This window comes from Trachemys scripta, chromosome 1, assembly GCF_013100865.1.
Source record: "Trachemys scripta elegans isolate TJP31775 chromosome 1, CAS_Tse_1.0, whole genome shotgun sequence".
In the NCBI taxonomy this organism is placed as follows: domain Eukaryota; kingdom Metazoa; phylum Chordata; order Testudines; family Emydidae; genus Trachemys; species Trachemys scripta.
In genome coordinates, this window is record NC_048298.1 from 106,707,843 (window position 1) to 106,729,172 (window position 21,330).

Below are 21,330 nucleotides of genomic sequence, written 5' to 3' on the forward strand. Positions count from 1 at the left end.
TAGGTTTGTGCTTGCTGCAGTGAAAAAGGGGAAGGACTGGCAGGAGGATGTAAACAGGAGGGGGCGACATGGTCTACGCAATAATTTAAGATATTTGCAGTAGCTTTAACAACAGATTTTAAGGTGGCAGGATGGCATTTATTAAGACCAAAGAGGAGAAAGCTGGAGACAAAATAAACAGATATACTGAAGGTTAGCAGCATGGACACAGGAAAGGCCAGATCTTAGGCTAGGTCTACACTACCCTCCTGAATCGGCAGGTAGAAATCGACCTCTCGGGGATCGATTTATCGCGTCCCATTGGGACACGACAATCGATCCCCGAATCGGCGCTCTTACTCCACCAGCGGAGGTGGGAGTAAGCGCCGTCGACGGGAAGCCGCAGAGGTCGATTTTGCCGCCGTCCTCACAGCAGGGTAAGTCGGCTGCGATACGTCGAATTCAGCTACGCTATTCACGTAGCTGAATTTGCGTATCTTAAATAGACTCCCCCCTGTAGTGTAGATGTACCCTTAGAGAGACATTATGCAGGAGTAAGTGGCAAGATTTAGATATGGGTTGGTTGTGAGAGTCTAGAAAGGACAGCATTGAAGAGGACAAAGATTATAGATTATATCTCCCCTTGTAAGTATTCTCACACTTGCTTCTTATCAAACTGTCTGTACTGAGCTATCTTGATTATCACTTCAAAAGTTTTTTTCTCTTACTTAATTGGCCTCTCAGAGTTGGTAAGACAACTCCCACCTGTTCATGCTCTCTGTATGTGTGTATATATTTCTCCTCAACATATGTTTCACTCTATATGCATCCGAAGAAGTGGGTTGTAGCCCACGAAAGCTTATGCTCTAATAAATTTGTTAGTCTCTAAGGTGCCACAAGTACTCCTGTTCTTTTTTGAGGATACAGACTAACACGGCTGCTACCCTGAAAAGATTATAGTGCTGAGTGACAAAGAATTGTGTTGCCCATAGTGACCGGGGGGGGGGGGGGGAAGAGGAGAATCAAGAGCTCAAATATTAGTCTTAAAACTGAGTTTTTCATTCCACGTAAGCATTTAAGAGGCAGTAAACTACACATTAATGCAACCTGCAGAAAACTCTAGAGTTGAGAAGCAGGAACATCAGAAGAAAAATACAAATGCCCCCAGAAAAGTGAGAAACATGGGAAGAAGTAGTGATCTTCAGCTTGGGGACAACATTAATGTGTCTGGGTAAAAACTCTGAAACGTTCAATGGGAGAGAGAAAACTGGAAAACTAATGCTCAAAGAGGTGAAAGTAGAGATTAAATCAAATACGAGTTTACATTACAGGACAAACAAATCAAAGCAATTTTGGGCCCAAAGCTGAAGGCAAGAGTCCACCTCCATCTACAAATCTGGTGAAACCGCCACGGGAATACTGTGTCCTGTCCTGGACACCAAATTATCAAGCTTGCAGGAAATCCAGAAAAGAATAATTAAGGGCCTCTTATGAATACAGTAATCAAATATTTATGGAGTTAACTAAAGATGCAGTGGAAAGTGTAAAACTAGATGTGATGGGGTGAACCACAATTGGCTGGAAGACTGTAATCAAAGAGAAGTTATCAATATTTGCTGTCAAACTGGGAGGAAGTATTTGGAGGGGTGCTGTAAGAGTCTGTGCTGGGTCCAGTACCATTCAACATTTCAATTATAAAATTAATGATGACCCCAAGATGGCAGGGGTTTGGATTAAAACTCAAAATGACCATAATAAATTGGAGAATTGGTCTGTTTATCTAGCTGTGAAATAGTCTCAGTCCCATTGCCCGGGGCATGTAGAACAAGACTGGTTACAATACAAGTGAAGTATTTTGATGGCAATAATCCTGCATTAACAAGGGGAAGTACCAGGTTATCTAACAGTCCTTTCCATGTCTAATTTTATGATTCTGCAAAGATTTCTTTGCCTTTTAAAGTAATCTAATGGACCCTCAAATTTTCTCAGCATTATGCCTCATGAAGGAAATTCAATGCTGCATCACTAAGGTGACCACCTGCACTAGGAGAACACTGTCTCACATTCTTCACTGAAAACAGTGAGCAGCATCTCGGAGAACAGTTTTACTTTTCATTTCAATATAGTCTCACTGAAAAACACACTTAACTACCTAAGGTGCTATGACTAATCTCTGCAGTTTTCTCATGAAAATTCTTCTGCAGCAAAACTATTTCTGAAGCCTAAGGACAAGAGCAGTTTTAGTTTCTGAGTCAGTTCCAGGAGCTTAGTTTACATATCGATCCAGAGCTGTAGTCCTGACTTCCTCCGCATGCACAAGTGGGGCAGGGAACAGATGGATAGCAAAATGCCAAAGGAGATGCAGCACCAGAAAACTTCTTATGGAACATGGAGTTTTCAAATCCCACTTTCTGCTACACTATAGTTTGGTGAAAAGCTCCTGTTTTAGGCACTAATTTAATCTGTGACAAGTATATAACGTGTGTGAAAAAGTACAAAATCAGAACATGGCCCCCACCCTGATCTACATAGCATAAAATACAATTCCTCGTCTACTTGTAGCTCCAAATCCCTGAAAAGTGCAAGTATCTAGAATTTAGTACTAGAGAAGTGTTGTTTTAAATCTAGTCACATGATATGTTATGGAGTTTTAAGTAAGAATGCTATGACCAAAAATGTTCAGCGCTCCAAATCTATTATGTACAGATGAAACCCATCAAAAACCTCTCATGACAGGCACAAGGCCACATTATGTATCTTATGTCTTGTCTACAAATAGAAATTATTCTGGAATAAGGTAGGGTCTGATTTTTAAATGAAGCAGCTGCTCTGGGTAAACTGCACGTATGGACACTTGTTTTGGAATAAGAATGCTTTTTCCTGGTTTAGCTTAATCCACTTCCAAAGGGGATTAAACTAACTTGGAAAAAGGTACTCTTATTCCAGAAGGGCAATGTTCACATGTGGAAATAAATCCATGTACAGACAAGCCCTTAGTACCCATGCTAGGTTATTACCTTTATATCATAGCCATATGTCTCCCTGATGTCCTCATCAGAATCTGTTTCTTCATCATCATAGTCCATGGTCTGCCGTGGGGATGATGACACACTCCCTATCACACGGTTAAAAGCTGATTGCTGGAAACTGGTCAGGTGACCCTAAGTGACAAAAGGAAAATATGAATGAAGCAGTAAACAAATGGATACAGTAAGAAGCTGCAGCAAAAATCACTGCTGGAAAGAATGATTATACGAAGGCTAGTTGCCCTCCTTTGGCTTCAAAAATAGTCTGTACATGCATAGCAGAACCCAGGCAAAACTGTCACTATATCTTAAGGTCTGGGCAAAAACCTGGGATGATGTCTAAGAAATAAGCCACAGGGGATTAATTTTTTATCTTCTCCAATCCTTTTGAGAAATACTGGCTGACAGCCCTACTGACTCCTCATTTTATCCAGAGCTGTCAAAGCATGGTCAGTGGTAACACAAGCTTCTTCCTCATCACATCATCTCAGTAAGCCCCAATCTTGATATGGAGGAAACATCCTTAGCAGTTGTAGTAGAACACTTGCAGTTCTCCCTGAAACTGCCAAAAAGGCATCAACTACTTTCCGGACAATTATCTACTGGGAACAGTACTAAGGCCAACATTTCATACAGGCCACTCAACTTGCCAGCTAGTACTGGCATTTAGATGCCTCGAGTGTCTTATAAATACCTAAGCCTACTGATGACTTCTTGTCATTACCTGGGAGCTACAATCAAATCAATAACCTAAATGACTGACACCTAATGCTCAACACATAACTGCTTCCTTCCCAAAGTGCCCATAGAAGACTGGCGAATCATAGTGAAGAGGTAAAGAGTAAGATACCCCCACACACCCTACCTGTAGGTCAGGGTTAGCTGCTGCTTTCTGTAGTTCTGCACTGATTATCTTCTCTGTTTTCTCCCTGGCTGCCTGCTCCACCATGCGCTGGCTGAGAACAGAAAGCTTGGCCAAAGCAGAGGACAGTTCATCAGTGGCCAGAGCCTGCCGTGCTCGGTCCTGCCAGCTCATGGCACGTTCAGTCAGGCACTGCAATGCCTCCCCCTCAGGCAGCCGGACAGGTAGCTTCTGCAGGGATACCAGCAGAGACAAGATGGTTTCAAGTCGGGGCCTTCGAGAACGCATGCAGAGTGGACACAGGAATTTGACTTCTTTGGCCTGCCAACTGGAGCCCTTCTTCTGGGAACTGGTTTTGGGGAGGGGCACACAGCTGCTATGAAACCAGTCTTTGCAGAGCTCACACTGTAGCATGAACCCACTAGCCGTTTTGCGACAGATGCAGAACTTGACTTCCTCTATATGGTCCACCATGGTCATCTTAGCCAGGTTAGCTGCCCTGAGGGCGTGCATGGCTTCGATCTCCTTCTGCTCCCGGTCCTTGAATACAGCCACCTGCACAGCACAGAGAGTGATAGCCGATAACCCTTCACAGCAAATGGACACAAGGTTTTGCTACCAGAGTAAACAACACTGAAAGGCAAGGACATATCAAGAATCTCCTAAGCACAGTGACTCAAAAACCAGAAGAAAATGCAATTCTAGTTACAATTTCCTCCCCAGAACCCTGCTATTCCCTGACTTTCTGACATATGATCAGCACCTAATATTTATACAGTACCGGTCTTCCCAAAAGCTTACAAAGCATTCTGCAAACTTAAACAGAGACCCAAGCTGTACCAGGAAACACTTTCCACTGAAATTCAGCCACCTCTCAAGTGAAGCATTGGTCTAAGAGTTACTGCAATGCCACGTTTCCCAATTTAAATTGCAGGGGGAAATTAGAGGGCAAAATGTACTTACTCAAATTGAAGTTTGGATCAGAAACCCATACTAATGCCCCCTATTCCCATTACTCCTGGGGAATTCTGCGCATCTGCAGACACACAGAATTCATCTGTCTCACATAATTTTGTATTTCCCCTCATAAAAAACATTTTGCCTAAGAAGTACTGCAGTTCTGCCTTTTGCCCACCACAGGCCGCTGTGGCTCCAGAACAGCCAGCTGCATTCATGCCGCTGTTCTAGTGCCACAGTGGCCTCTTGTGTGCAAAAAGCGGACCTGCAGCACGTAGGCAAAATGCATTTTATGCGGGAAAATACAAAATTCTATGCCCAGTGCTGCAGAATTCCCCCAGGAGTAGAGTTCATCAGAGCACCTTGCCTGCAAACTGAGGTTAGGACAGAGTGGGGCACACAGGGCTGCTGGGTGGGGAGGTCACAGACTGGGGTTCAGAATGGCTGGGGGGGGGGGACAGACTGGAGCATGGTCTCAGGCGCTAGTGAGGGGACAGCATTGACCAGGGGGAGGGGCGGGGGGGGAAGAGGGCGGCCTGCAGAGACCCATGGGGATGAGGGGTGCAGTGACAGGGGCAGACGTGCCTGACTGAATGGGAGAGGCTTGGGGTCAGCCAGGGTCTGCATGGGGGAAGCTCCCTAACAATCTCACACTCCCCGGCCTCTCCCCCAACCCAAGGAAAACCCCCCACCTACACCCAACACCCTCCGGTTCACTCCAGGCTCCTTCCCTCTCCCTCAGCTCCTCCGTTACTGTTGACTCCCCGAAGCCTTTGCACTGCTTCTGACAGGTGCAGGAAACAGCTCTGTATTGTAATTTAAATGAATTACACAAAGTTCTGTATTAATATGCCTCTTAAGGAATCTATTTGTCAAAAAAAATTACCAGAATCTTTTTTGGTCTGTATTGTTACAGACATACTTGCTGACAGATATTTTGAAATAAGTTACCAAAATAATTGTAACTGGCATGATTATATTGTGTTATTTTGACAAATAAAATATGCAGAATTTTCAAATAGTGTGTGCAGAACTTAATTTTGGGGCGCAGAATTCCCCCAGGAGTATCCCACGTGAAAGACAATGGGCTCTTTAATGATCACAAGGAGACAGGAGCTTGGATCTAAGACAAGTCACCAACAGTACAGTGCCCCACCCTCCCTATGCAATATAATTAGGCATAGGTTTAACACCAATTCAGAAAGCAGAGCATCACCTACTGAATCACCACCATCCTTCCCTGTAGCACCTGGGTATTCCTTAGTGTCTCTCATCGAAGTAAAGACATGGTCTAACCATGCTGAACTGGAGATTTGATGGATCATCACTAAGGCTGCTGTCTGTCATGGAGGACACTGATTCCGTGACCACCGTGTCTTCTGCAGCTAGCAGGTGCGACTGATCCGAGGGCTGCCAAAGCAGCTCGGGCGGCCTGGGGCAAGCTGCACTGGCCCCCCCACCAGCAGTGGCAGTCCTGGGCTGCCCCACCCCCCCAGAGCACCAGTGGGCACCCCAGAGTCCCCCCTCCAGAGCAGTAGCTGCACCCCCAGAGCCCCACAGAACACTCAAGATTTAGTCAAGGGAATATAGTACAAGTCATGGACAGGTGACATGGCCATGACCAGTCAATGACTTTCACTAAAATTACCCATGATTAAGTCTTAGCCTTAATGATCACACACAAAGTGGCATAACTGCAGGATCTCAGTCTGTGCCAATTTTCCTCACTCCTTTAGGAAGGAAATCTAGATGATGTCTATTGGGCCCTTACTTTAATTTCTGGTATCATCCAGTCACTATGGACTAGTCTTATGTAACATTTTTCACAATTAAAACAAACAAAAACACCTCATCAACTCCCCCCCCACCCCCCAAGAAAAGACTAGTACCAGGCAACAAGTGATTCAACCCTATTTTTGCAGTTTGTGTGGGAGGGGGATGGAATAGCTTCATACATATGTAAGAGGGTTTTTAGAACATAACAGCTGCTATCTGCATTAAAGCTCTGGGAGAAACCGTAACCGTCTCCTAATATCAATAATGTGATGACCTCATCTACTGGTAAGTGGCTACACAGCCCTTAGTAGGGAAAATTTTGCACACCCCTACCAAAAGGGGGGGGGGAGGGGGGAAGAGAACTTCTCAAATACTTCATCTGCTTGCACCAACATTTTGCTTTAAACAGGTCTGTTTCTTTAACTGTAAATTTCTGAAGACTACATTGTTTGGGTAGAACTTAGTTCAGTTTGGCGCATGGCAGGGTGAAATCTAATCACATCTTTTTCACATTGCTTTTTGTGGGTGGTGGCAGCTCATTCTTTTCAGGTATTTTGAGGATTTCAGTTTATGTACAGAAATGGTGAATGGAAGAGTGCACATTTATTAACCCTTGTTCAATTAAAGCTTTCCTCAGCAAACTCCTATTCTACCCCAATGCATTTTCTTTCTGAATTGTACTTCCCTTTCCTCCCACCATCCAAATGTGTTTAAAACATCCCTAAAAACACTTGAACTGCTTTTATCAGGCCTATTACTGAGATATTCATTTTAGTGGGATTCATTTAATGGTCCTCATGATTTCCACAAGGACAAGAATACTTAGCAGGCTGGACTTTAAATGCAAGCGAGCTATTAGTGGTTAAAACAGACAGGATCTCTCAAAAGCCCCCAAGCCGCAGAAGACATCAGCCCTTCTACATAGCTCCTCACCACAGATGCAGTGTCCCTGGCTTCCTCCAGACCATCCTCCAGTTCACTCAGGGATTCCAGATCAAGGTCTTTGTCCTTCTCCATTAACTCCTTCACCCTCTTCCGTCTATTCTTGCTGCTTCCATAAATCCCAATATCATTCCGGGGGCTCAGAACCTTTAAACACAAAGGCAACAATGTAAAACCCAAGACACTAGTCAGATGAACCGATACAAGGCACTGAAGCACAGATGAGAACAATATATTATGGAATGATTACACATCATAGTAGAAATTCTTTTTCCTTTTTCCCACAAATCACAAGTTCTACTCCACCTCCTTAGCAGTAATAGCAGAAACCCTCAGTACACAAACTCACCCAAAGGAGACTGTACATGACCATGTCCCTCCTTGACACGGAATTGAAATTTATGTTTGACCCTACCATCATATGGATGGGTAACCTATAACTCATATGCCCACTTCCAAGGTTGCAGAGGGACACCAAGGCCAATTTCCTGGCTCTGATACATAACTGACTGCTGCTCACCTGTAACAGTGTGTAGCTTGAGTTCTTCTTCAAGAAAGTCCTTGCCGTGCGCTCCCTCCAGGCACGGGCTGCTGCAACCTGTGACTCCACCTGTGGCAGGGCATCAAGACGTACTGGTATCGGACGGCCTTTTGCAGACAAGCTCTCCAGCTGCTCCAGATAGGCGTAGTTGCTACAGTTCTGGGGTAGAACACAATACTCTGAACCACGGAACTCCAGCACTGAACTTAATCATTGATCAAACTTTGCCCTGAAACCCACCCTCCATCTGACTGATATTTTGATAGCTATTACTGTGTAATATAAACTTACCATTTAATGGACAATCTCTGATGGAACTAGCTGACTCAGGGAACTAGTAATCAGATAGCATTTCACCTCGGGTGCTTGTTCAAATCCAACCAGGTTAAGAGTAACCCAAAGTTACTAGCTGATGGTTGCTCAGGAGCCCATGTGAAATGAATTGATAGTTCTCAGTCTACCTCCCAGTAAACGTGACTGCATCAAAAACACAGCACCACCACCAATGGCAGACTCAGCCCAAATGTCAAGAACTGCATGGACCATGGAGACAACTCCCCTCTTTTCCCTAAAGGTGACCCTCTTAGCCAAGGCTGAGGTACATCAGTAGGGTAGTGCCAAGGGGACACTTGGACTACTGTCGCTCACGTTGTACCTACTCTGTAGATAGAAGACTTCTGTCTCCAGGGCTGTCAAATCTGGCACCTAATGAAAGCACTAAATACATGTGGAATAATCAAAATTTTTAAAAAATCCTTTGCACAGTCAGCTCAATGACCTGGATGTACTGAGTCTTGCATCACAGCTACGCATCTCCAGTGGCAATTTGTAGACCAAACAGTATTAAGACCAAATAAGGGCCTTTACAGAGTTGCATTTGGGGCAATGGAGAAAATTGATGGCTTTTGTGGTTCATGGTGGGATGCCCATAGGAAAGGGAAAAAGAAAGGAATAGGTTTCCCATGAGGAAACAGATGGCAGCCCAGAACGAAGAGCAAAGAGTTAAAACATGGAAAGAACAAGGTAAGCAAGTTTAAAAGTTCAAATAAGCTTCCCTTCCCCTCTGACCTCCTTCAAGGGCAGAGCTGTTAAGAGAAAGGAGCACATGCCAACAGATTTCACTGCCTGCTATTAGCCCTACCTGAATGGCCTCCACTTTGGCTGTCCAGTCTCTAGCTCGTTGCAGGGCTTCTCTCAGTGCCAATACATTGGGCAGGTAAGCTGGGATGTTCTTTGCTTCATTCACAACGCTTTCCAGGGCCATCATACTTTGTCGTGGTCTAGCGTGAGAAAAACCTGATTCCAGTCTTATCTCAACAAAGTGCCAGTGAAGTGAAGTCAGGTGGCAGGGCAGTTGTATCACTGCACTGCAGTGCAAGATACCACAGCGCTGGTCTTGGAGGGGGCTGTTCACTACTAGATGCCAGCAGAGATGAGGAAGTTGATGGCCTATTCACCACCAAGGTCAGAGGACACTGCATCAGCAACTGACCTCAAATTCAATCTTATGACCTTGACAGGAAGCTGATGGTGGTGACAATCTCATGAGAGTAAAGAAACAAAAGGAAAGTCATTCTGGGAATGCTTACTTCTCCCCGGGCCACTGCCAACCCCCACAGGGCATAATCTCTACTACAACAGTTCACTACTCGCAGTTTAAAAACAGTGAGACAGACAGCATCAAACAGTGAAGAAACTGGCTAGATTTTCACAGCCCCGCTCATCACTACGTTCCTAAGACAGACAGGATATTTACTTAAGGGGACATTCTCCTTCGAACTAAAGAGGACTTCTATGACATAGCACAGCATGCTCACCTTGCCTGCAGGCAGACCTTGGCCTTCTCTTCCCATCTCTCGGATACTGTAAGCAGCTCCTGCAGCTCAGCCATGGCCTTTTCTACAGCATGATGTGGTGCCAGCCCCACACCTGAGTCAATCAGCTTCTTCATCACATCCAGAGTGACCCTCTGAGGGTCCGAGAGAGTCAACCTCACCTCATCCAGCCAACGTGCCTGCTGCAGCTCTTGCTTCAGCCGGGGCAGTTCCGGAAGTTCCACATAGAGGCCAGAGCCCATGTCTATCAACAGTTGCAGCTTGGAAGAGTCTGGGATCTCATCCATCATAGCTTCTTGAGCACGCTCGTGAAACTCCTCCACATCATCCAAAAGATTCTGAAACAGATGTACAGCAAGCATAGGCAGCCATTCAGCTACAAATATGCACAGTAGAATCAAAGCAAGAGCTAGTCAACCAGCTGTTTCAACTTAAAATGACCAGCCACATAAAGGTTCAGAGCTATTCCACTATATGCCATCTGGACTATTAAACCATCAACACTCATAGCTGCAGGTAACAGATGATCTGAACTAAACACGTACCAGTGTTTGCTAACCAACTCAGGATGGTGGAAAAAGAACCAATAGCTGGAAGCTGAAGCCAGACAGAGTCAAATTAGAAAGTTAGAAATCAGGCACATATTTTTAACAATGAGAGTGATTTACCATTGTAACAAAATAGCAAGGGAAGAGGTGGATTCTCTATCTCTTGGGCTCTTCATATTAAGACTGGATGTCTTTAAGGAAGATATACTTTAGCCAAACACTAGCACAAGTTATTGGCTTCAGCACAGGAGTGACTGGGTGAAATGTAAGGGCTGGTGATACACAGGAGGTCTGACTTGATGATCTAATAGTCTCTTCCAGCTTTAAACTATGAATCTAGTGGAATATACGGGGCGGGGAGGGGAATAGTTTTGCTTATTTTGCAAATCCATTGATGGTGGGATTGCGTGGATGGGTGATCACTGTCCCTTCCATCCAATACCTAACAATGAGTAACATTAATGCCAATGTCCACCACCTACTTAAGGGGAACACCTGCAGTTGCAAATAATCTCATTGTTTCAGAGCCCTCTAATATTCAGAGAGCCAACAAGCTTCTGCTATGTGACACCCCAAATTTGCAAGTTAATGACTTTATATCATGAGCTTTATTGAATTGGACACTTAGGCCTGGCCTATAACAGTTTTTGTACTGTTACAACTATTTTGATGAAAAATTAACCCTCTAACTGAGATAGCTATCTTGGTACAACCCTGAAGGTGGACATAGTTATGCCAGTATAAATGTGTTTATTTTGGTATAGCATACTCCTCTACTCTTACAGGAGGAAGCTCTACCAGTCAAGCACATTTATACTGGTATAACTGCATCTATTCTAGGGAGGTTTATAGATTCATGAAGTCCAAAGCCAGAAGGACCACTGTGATCATCTAGTCTGACCTCCTGTATAACACAGGCCATGGTATTTCCCCAAAACATTTCCTAGAGCATTCATCTTTTAGAAGAACATCCAATGCTTTAAAATTTGCCAGTAATGGGAGAATCCACCACACTTGGTTAATTGTTCCAATGGTTAATTACCCTCACTGTTAAAAATTTAAGGCAATCTCCTGGTTGTCATCTGGCAAGGCTTTTTTCCAATGGAACTGTCACAGATGCAATCAAATACCTAGATATAAAAGTACCAAGAAATATTAAGAACTAGTTAAGGTAAATTTAAATCCTGTACTCTCTCAAGTAACTAATGATACAAATTGGTGGCATCCTCTTTCCCTGAGCCTCTGAAGAAGGGTAAATACAATAAAAAAATAATATTCTGCCAAGGCTCCCCTGTATTCTAAGTGGCCCACTTGTATATACCCCTCCATCTTATTTTAGAGACGTTAACAACAACATTATTAGAGCCTTTCTGCGGGATCCTGGTCAAGGCCCACTACTAACACTTAAATTCCAACTCCCTATAGCTAAGGGGATGGGGGGATTGGGTTCCCAGACACCCCAAATTATTACTATGCTTTTATCGTGTTACTGGTGTAAACTGATTCCAAAATGCAGACACTCTTATACCCACATGGGTAGGTACTGATGCATCCAATTCCCCTTGCAGGTCTGCTGGGTTCCTCTTTTTATCTGATGGAGAAAAACAAGGTGCCTACAGTTGCAACCATGAAAAGAGTCTGGGCTATCTTAACTAAGAAGTACCAGTTTCATCCTTACCGTCATACAACAGCATATATCTGGGGTAACCCAGTCTTGCAAATTTGGGGGGGGAAAATATAATTTGGAAGAACTAGCTGAGCAAGGGAATTATATGGATTTCCCAATTCCTCACGGATGAGGGCGGTCTCTCTTTTCTAACACTAAAACAACTATATTATTTGCCAACTTCAGCGGAGTGGCAGTACTTACAGCAAAACCCTTACTAATGTATCAATTTGGTCTGGATGTCCTAAGACTGCCATAGGCCCCAGAGCTACCGGGAACAGCTTCATAAACTCCCAGGCCAACATCCACAATGCATGCTTTACTAACGAAGAGGAACTGCATTGGTTTGGAGTTTTGTGAAAGCATTGGAAGGGAAGTTATCAAGCCATTAAAAGAACCCCAATGGCCGAGCATGTTACGGCTTATTAAAAATGCTTCTGTGGATTTCAGGCTATGACTGATTCTATTCCAAATATACTGGGTGCCACAGAGGTTGTGCAAGATGTGGCCCTTGTCCTCGGATATTTGTTGGTGCTTTAATAAAGAAAAAGGAACTCTGACGCATGTGTTGTGACACTGTCCAACAATCAGGCAGCTGCAGAAAGAGGGGGACACAAGAGTGAAAATAGGGCTCTGCTTCAGCAACCTAGCCTCAGCTGAAAATTATATCCTAGGTAATTGTACCTACTATGCCGGGTTTAACTCCACCACACAGACATTGACTCGAGGGCCACAATTATTACCAAGCGAATGATTTTACAAAAACAGAGGAGTAGACTTCTGCCCAGAATAGAGGAGTGGTATTTGAACCTGTCTGAATTAGCTGCAAAAGAAATAGCTTATCAACGTAGAAAATGATTATATGAATTCAAAGAAATCTGGACCGCGTTACTTGATACATTCAGATAAAGAATGCTCAGAGCACTCAACTAATGCCAGACTTCCATTCCACAGGAATTCTTAACGTTCTCTTTGTTAAGCTATAACAGATTGAGCTCCTTGAGTCTGATCACTGTAAGGCATGTTTTCTAATCCTTTAGTCATTTTTGTGTCTATCCTTTGAACCTGCTCCCTTTTTTCAATTTTTCTTCAATTGTCAATACCAGAACTGGACACACTATTCCAGCAGCGGTCGCACCAGTGCCAAATAGAGAGATAAAATAGTCCCTCTACTCCTACTCAAGATTCCCCAATTTTTGCATCCCAGGATCACATTAGCCCTTTTGCCCACCTCATACTGGGAGCTCCCGGTCAAAATCAGAGTCACTGCTTCCCAGGATAGAGTCCCTACTCCTGTACATATGGCCTACATTCTTTGCGGCTAAATGTACACGTTTACATTTAACCATATTAAAAAACACAGTGAGCTTCTGTCTTATCTACCAAGCCATCCAGATTGCTCTATCAGTGACCTGTAATTGTCATTATTTACCACTCCCCCAATTTTGGGTCATCTATAAACTTTATCCGTAATGATTTTATGTTTTCTTCCAGATAATTAATAAAAATGTTAATTAGCCTAGGGCCAAGAACAGATTCCTGAGGGACCTCACTAAAAACACCCAGTCAATGATTCCCCTTTACAATTACTTTTTGAGATTTATCAGTTAGCTATCTTTTAATCTATTTCATGTGTGTTAATTTCATATAGTTCTGGGGTTGCTGCCTTTTTTTTTTTTTTTTTTTTTTTTTTTTTTAAATCAAAACATCATGTGATACCAAGTCCAATGTCTTACAGAAATATAAACCTATTACAGCAACACTTATTTTTATCAAACTTGTAATCTTATCAAAAAAAGTATCAAGTTAGTCTGAAAGTATCTATTTTCTATAAACCCATGCTGATTGGCACTAATTATTAATAAAAGAATTAAAGGAGAGTAATGTAGAGTCCCATATTAGCTGCTTCATTATCTTGCCCTGGATCAGTGTCAGACGGACATGCCTATAATTATCCAGATCATCCTGCTTACCCTTTTCAAAATTTCAAACATTTAAAAATTACCCTTTTTAAAGTGGTACAATTTGTGTATGTAGACAAGGCCTTAGTATTTTCAAATGCACTTGCAAATAAGCAGGACACATATTAGCACACTGTTCATTTGAGGTACAGTTTCTAGTGTGTCTGTCAGGCAAAACTACATTTAAAAATGCAGATTACCTGGTAAAGTGGGGGAAAAATGGTTACTACCTTTTTGTAACTCTTGTTCTTCGAGAGGTGTTGCTCATGTCCATTCCATTCTAGGTGTGCACATGCCCTTGTGCACGGTCAAATTTTTTTACCTTAGCAGTATCTGTAGGGCCAGCTGTGGCGCCCATGAGTGCCATACTCATGCGTTGGTATATCAGGCGCCGCTGTCCCTTGCTCACAATTCCGACAGAGGGGCAGGAAGGCGGATAATGGAATGGACATGAGCAACACATCTCAAAGAACAACCATTACAAAAAGGTAGGTAATCGTCTTTTCTTCATGTGCTTGCTCATGTTGATTCCATTCTAGATGGCCACAAACAGTGTCCATGAAGGTGGGCTCAGAGTTCACAGTCTTGCAGCACTGCTCTGCCACAGCCAGCATCATCCCGAGCTTGCTAGGTAAGTGCGTAATGAGAGTCAAACGTGTGGATAGACGGCCAGGGAGCAGTTCTACAGATCTCTTGGATTGGTGCCTGTGCCAGGAAAGACGCTGACGACGCTTGTACCCTATTCGAGTGTGCCATCACGATTGCCGGCAGAGACACCTTTCGCAGCTCATCACACTGGTGAATGCAGGCCTTAATCCAGGACGAAATCCTCTGAGCAGACACTGGGCGACCTTTCGTTCTGCCTGCCACCACAACTAACAGCTGCATAGACTTATGGAACGGCTTCATTCTATCTATGTAGAAAGCCAGCACCCTCCTGACGTCCCAGGTGTGTAGCCTGCGCTCATCTGACGTATGAGGTTTCGGAAAGAAGAAGGGTAAGTATATGTCCTGGCCAGTATGAAACTACCTTGGGCCGCAATGCTGGGTGTGGTTGTAACTGGACCTTATCCTTGTAGAGGACCGTATAGGGTGGTTCTGAAGCGAGCACCCTGATTTCAGACACCCTGCGGGCCGACATTATCACAACCAGGAATGCAACCTTCCACGAGAGAAGCAGGAGACAGCAGAAAGCCAAAGGCTCAAAGGGGGGTCCCCCCCATGAGTCTCGACAGCACAAGATACATGTCCCAGGGAGGAATGGGATCCCAGACATGTGGTAGAGATGCTCCAGTCCTTTCAAAAACCAGGCCGTCATGTTGTGAGTGAAAAATCAACCTCCCTTGGAACAAAGGATGGGAAAGCAGAGATAGTGGCCAGGTGGACCTTGACTGACAACAGGAACAAGCCTTGGGAGTTTGAGGTGCAGCAGATAATCTGGGATCTCCTGCAGTGGGGCCTGCTTGGCTTGTACATGCCGCTCCGAAGCCCAACATGTAAACCTTTTCCATTTGGCCAGGTAAGTCGCTCTGGTGGAGGCTTTCCTGCTACCCAGCAAGACCTGCTGAACATGGGCCGAGGCTCGTTCATCCGCACTTAGACATGCAGCAGCCAAGCCATCAAGTACAGCACCGCCAGGTTCAGGTGCAAAAGGCTGCTGTAGTTCTACGACAGTAAATCCGGCCAGAGGGGTTGCTGCAGTGGGGCGGCTACCGAAAAGTTTGACAATGTGCCGAACTCGTGCTGGCAAGGCCACGCAGATGCTATTAGGATAATCTTTGCCCTGTCCTGCTTGATCTTCACAAGGACCTTGTGAATCAACGGCACTGGCGCAAAGGCATACATCAGTGCCCCCGACCACAGAATGAGAAAAGCATCTGATAGGGTGCCCCTGTCCATCCCTCAGACTGAACAGAACACGTGGCATTTCCTGTTCTGCCTGGATGCAAACAGCTCCACCTCGGGAGTTCCCCACCTCTGGAAGATTATTGCTGACCATCTCCGGATGGAGCAATCACTTGTGCTGAGAAGAGAAGATCCTGCTGAGGTGATCTGCTAAAACGTTCCTGGTTCCAGGAAGGCGCGCGACTACCAGATGAATGGCATGTCACACACAATATCCCAAAGGCAGAGCGCTTCTTGTCAAAGGACCGACGACATCACTTCACCCAGCCTGTTGATGTAATACGCTGTGGTGGTATTGTCCATCAGGATCTGCACCACCTTGCCCTTCAGGTGGGGCAAGAAAGACAGGCAGGCCAGGCAAACTGCTCTGAGCTCCCTGATGTTGATATGGAGGGCCAGATCATCCCACAACCAGCGGCCCTGAGTGCTTATCTCACTCAGGTGGGCTCCCCAGCCCTGGTCCAAAGCATTGGAGACCAGGGTCAACAACAGGGACACAGAGAACTCCTTCCAACACCGACCTGGGGTTCAACCACTAATCCAGGGACAACCTAATGTGATCCGGCATTCTCACTACCTGGTCTAGGTCATGCCTGTTGGGGCTATAGACCGATGCCAGCCATGATTGCAGGGACCAGAGATAGAGCCAAGCATGACTGACCACGTAAGTACACGCGGCCATGTGGCCCAACAACAGCAGGCAGGTGTGAGCCGTGGTGAGCTGATGATTCTTGACATGGGAAATCACGTCCAACCCAGCCTGAAAACATGCTTCTGGAAGAAAGGCTCTGGCGGAGTCGAGAACTGCCCCAATGAACTCTATTCGCTGGACTGGCCCTTCACATGTGATTCCCCCAGGCACTTGAGGCAGCTGCTGTGGGGGTCACTTACAGGCATAGGCCTGTTATAATCCATGCAGGGATTAAACCTCAGATACTTAAGGCATGCCCCACCTGGGGCGAAGTCCCTGCTGGAACTAACTTCTAACTACAATTAACTACTTAACACTAACTACTATAAACAAACTATTCACAAGACCCTAAGGCTCGAAGTTAGAAGAAATGAAACCGCTAGTCCTTGCTATGGAAGGAAAGGCACTCTGACTAACCACCACGGGTGGCAAGAAGGAACTGGGAGGGTGTAGGGATGGCAGCGCCCAATATACCAATGCATGAGATGGCCCTAAGGATACTGCTAAGGCAAAAACTGCGCACGTACACACATCTAGAAGAACTTCTGCTACAAATGCTGAAGTTGCTTGCGCTCTTGTGGAATGTGCTGTCAGGACAGGAGGAGCAGGATCCTTTGCCAGGTTAGCAAGCAAAGCACTTCCTGACGCAGGGGAAAGGAGCAAGCGCCTCCCTGCCTGTTGATATAAAGCACCACCATCGTGTTGTCTGTGAGAACTGACACTTTCTTGCTGGAACATCTGGCAAGCCAAGAGAACCTCCTATGCTCCCTGACGATGTGTAGAGAGCGCTCTTCCAGAGACCAGAAGCCCTGAGTTCTGAGGGAACCCAAGTGAGCACCCCAGCCCATCAATGAAGCATCTGTAACGACAGATATAGATGGTTGGGATCTTGAGAACGGGACTCCCAAGTGCACAGTCAGTAGGTCTAGCCACCAGCTGAGGGAGACTATCACTGACAGGGGAGCTGCGATGACTGTGTCCAAATAGTGGCTGCTTGGCGAGTATACGAACACTAGCCACGTTTGGAGAGGTCCGAGTCAAAGTCTTTCATGCTGCACCACATAGGTGCATGAGGACATGTAGCCCACACGCATCAAGCAATTGCTTGCTGTTATGATGGGGTGAACTCTGAGGCTCTCTATAAGCATTACTATTACCTGGAACTGCCCTTCTTGGAGGAAGCCTGTCTTGAACGGAATCGAGGCTAGCCCTGATAAACTCTATCCTCTGAGCCGGGGAAGAGGGTATATTTCTGCATATTTATCAGCAGACCGAAGTCCTGGAATGTTGAATGGATTAACTTTATATTGGACTCCACCTGGACCCTGGTCCAACACACTTGGTAAACACTTGCAGGGCCACCAACAGGCCAAATGGGAAAACTACGAATTGGTAGTGCACATGATTCATGACAAACTTGAGGAACTGTGTGTCCTGGGGAGGGGGGGGGGGGGGAATCGAAATGTGGAAATGTGCTGGTACATCATCCCCGAGCGTCCCATCAAAAGGCCTGCTTGGAACCCCCAGAGTGTCGGGGGGGAGGAGGAGCACAGACTCAGACAAAGATTGGGGAGGCCTTCATCTAAAGTCCCTGCTCCTATTCCTGTGAGAGTCCTGTCAGACAGCTGGCAGAAAGATTCGAGAGGCTGGATGAGGTTTATAATGCTTCTTCATGGGTGCCTGGGTATAAAGACCTAGGAACTTCAAGTTAGCCCTGGAGTCATTTAGGCCATGTTGCTTGGAAAAGACTCCAAACTGACAGAGTGAAGTGCCCTCAAAGGGAAGGTCCTGCAGAGTCTGTTGAACCTCATGAGGCAGGCCCAAAGATTGAAGCCATGAGCTCACTGATGTCGAGGTACTTGGTGCAGAGTCTCAATGTCTCAGCACCAAAGGAGGTCTTGGCGCTGCCTTCATTAAGATGGACTTCAGCCTAACGTCTCAATCTTTTTTGGTGGCGGGCTTAAAGTCCTTACAGATCTTACAGCACTCCCGCATGTGAGCTTCTCCCAGGCACTAAAGGTGGCTTGAATGAGGGGTTGCTCAAAGGCATAGCCTTGTTACAAGAGGCACAAGTCTTGAAGCCCAGTGACCGAGGCATGCCCTGGGGTGGAGAATAAAATGGAGAAATGCTAACTAATTACTAATAGAAACTTAACTATATACAATAATAGACAGAAAAGTCCACAGAGAAAGTACTTGTAAAGCAAGAACAGTAGTTCCAGCGATCATCATGGGTGGTAAGAAGGAACTGAGAGGGCGCGGGTCGGCAGGGGGCTTCATACAGGTGCTCTGAGCATGCGACTCCAGAGCATATCAGAGCTGACCCGACAGATGCCACTGAGGGAAAAAAATTTCAGCAGCTGTGCACCCTATACTGGAATGGACATGTGAAAGCACTTGAAGAAGAATCCCAAGTTTGAGTCAGCACTTTTGAGTCTACTCCTCAGGCCCAGGAGCGTCATGGCAAATATCTACTTGTCTTAAATTAGAAATTAAATGATGAAAAATTCCATTCAGTCCATTTCCCTGCCACTGAAGAACTGTTAATGCACTTTACTGTTTTAAATCTAAATCTAGTTTTAAATCATCCCAGATGATGAGATTTCCATCGTTTCTGTTGAGAGACTATTCCACAGCTTTCTTGGAGTAAGTTTTCCCTGAAGTTCAATTTAAGTTTCCCTTTAATATCTTCTCTTTACTCTTAGCTAGGTCCCCTCAAACCATTCTAAATAGTTCCCCTCCTTTTCTTGGGGTTTACACCCTTCAAATATTTGTAGATTTGTAGATTTTTGTTCTCTCTCTTAACAAAGCTCGGCACACTTGGCAGTTTCAACATTTCCTCAAATCAATGCTCTCTAGCCCTTTACAATTTTCTCTTTCTCAACCTCTTCCACTTAGTCAGAGTTTTCCTGGTAATGTGGTGCCTAGAACTGAAAACAGTACAGGCAAGTACTGTAACTCTATTTGTACCCCATACCAGGTGATGCATACATATAAAAGTGCCAGACAGCTTCCCATCCCCTTGGGATTAAATGGAGTGATATCACATTCCAAGTGATAAACCAGGAGATGGAAAAAAATGCAGAATGAAAGAAAAAGTTTTTACTATCTGAGTTAAGGTCATTTTTCATGACCTTTGTCACCCAGTCAGTCAAAGCACAGTAACAATGCCCATACTCTGCTCAATTGCACCAAAGCAGATTGATGGAAGTCAGAAAACCTTCTTATCAGCTAAGAAAGAAGAAGCCTAGAGAACAGTATACTTCTGGGACAAAAGTGGGGGGGAAAAGGGACAGCAAAGAAAAATCAGAAAGGACAAAACTACAGGAGAGGCAAAATTACCCTGCACTCTATACTGGGAAACTTCACCAAGTGTCACAAAACCCAATACACCAAACAATAGATGCAAAACCTACCTTTACTTGTCGGGCCTGGCTAATGACACATGGAAGGCTGAATAGCTGTTGGACAAATGCTTTCAGCTCCTCCACCGTCAGCTTGGTCCGAGTCCTCCCGCTATCTGGGCTCAGCCTGCTGTATGAGCAAAGAGATGCAACGTTACAAACAAGATTAGATGGAACAGTGGGCAACACTCACTTGAGTGAGCTCCCACCAGTAGAGAGTTTCACAACTATCAAGAAGTTTAAAAGTCTCATCACTTCAGTGTTCATGGGACCATACATTGAATCTCCAGTCAATTCTACTCACAGGCACCACAGAGTTACCAAGTGTTATTAAACAAGGAGCCAGTAAAATCTCCATCATCTCCCCAATACGCGCACTGTAATTCAATGGCAAACAGTTTCTATTGAAGTGAACACAATGTATCATTACATCAGGAACATACCTAGGAGGAGCCACAACTGGCAATAGGTTAGGAGTAGTGGATGTGGCAAACAGAAGTTACTTACCTTACAGAAATTGGAGCTCTTTGAGATAGTTTTGTTCACACAGATCCCACTGTATGCGTGTTCAAGCCTAGCAACTTTTAGCCAGAAGTGTGTCCTTTGGGGCTGCATGTGTCTCCTGTGCACCCTCGTGCCCCCACAGTGAGAGGTTAAGCGGAAGCTGCCACAAACAGCACTCAATTCCTTCACTAATACAGAAATCCCCATAAGGGCTCCTTATCAGTGGTGAAGGAGGGTGGGTCCTAGATGTGTGTGGAGGAAAGCATCTTGAAGAACTTCAGTAATTGTAAGAAGAAGAACAGGAGTACTTGTGGCACCTTAGAGACTAACAAATTTATTAGAGCATAAGCTTTCGTGGACTACAGCCCACTTCTTTTTATTAATTGTAAGGTAAATAACCGCTTTTCTTTACAAGGTAGGTGATTGGAATCCTATCTAAATAATGACTGTAGAACTGCCCTGCCAAGCTGCACATGTGGTCTACAAGCTATCACAGTGGAGAAGTGATTGATAAATGTATTAACTGAACTCCAAGTAGCTGCTCTACAATTTTAGAAATAAAGACCCCCTCTGAAACAAGGGATAGATGTCAACATTGAAGAGCATACCCTAACTTGTGAGGGAACAGGTAGTTTACTCAACTAGTGAATTTTCATGCAGTCTGCATCCCATTTAGAAAGTCAGAGGATACAGCCTGCCCCTTATACTTATTACCAAAAGGTACAAGAAGTCT

At 44.9% G+C, this 21,330-nt stretch overlaps 1 protein-coding gene across 1 annotated transcript in view; it reads right to left on the reverse strand.

Annotated features, from left to right (window-relative positions):
- Positions 1–21,330, reverse strand: part of KDM5A (lysine demethylase 5A) — a 79,046-nt gene that overhangs the window by 12,565 nt on the left and 45,151 nt on the right. The window contains exons 17-23 of the mRNA XM_034780542.1: positions 20,106–20,223; positions 9,901–10,256; positions 9,225–9,363; positions 8,063–8,242; positions 7,534–7,689; positions 3,871–4,422; positions 2,997–3,140 (exon numbers count right to left, since the gene is read on the reverse strand). Coding sequence (XP_034636433.1) covers positions 2,997–3,140; positions 3,871–4,422; positions 7,534–7,689; positions 8,063–8,242; positions 9,225–9,363; positions 9,901–10,256; positions 20,106–20,223 — 1,645 coding nt within the window. The remainder of the gene's footprint in view (positions 1–2,996; positions 3,141–3,870; positions 4,423–7,533; positions 7,690–8,062; positions 8,243–9,224; positions 9,364–9,900; positions 10,257–20,105; positions 20,224–21,330) is intronic.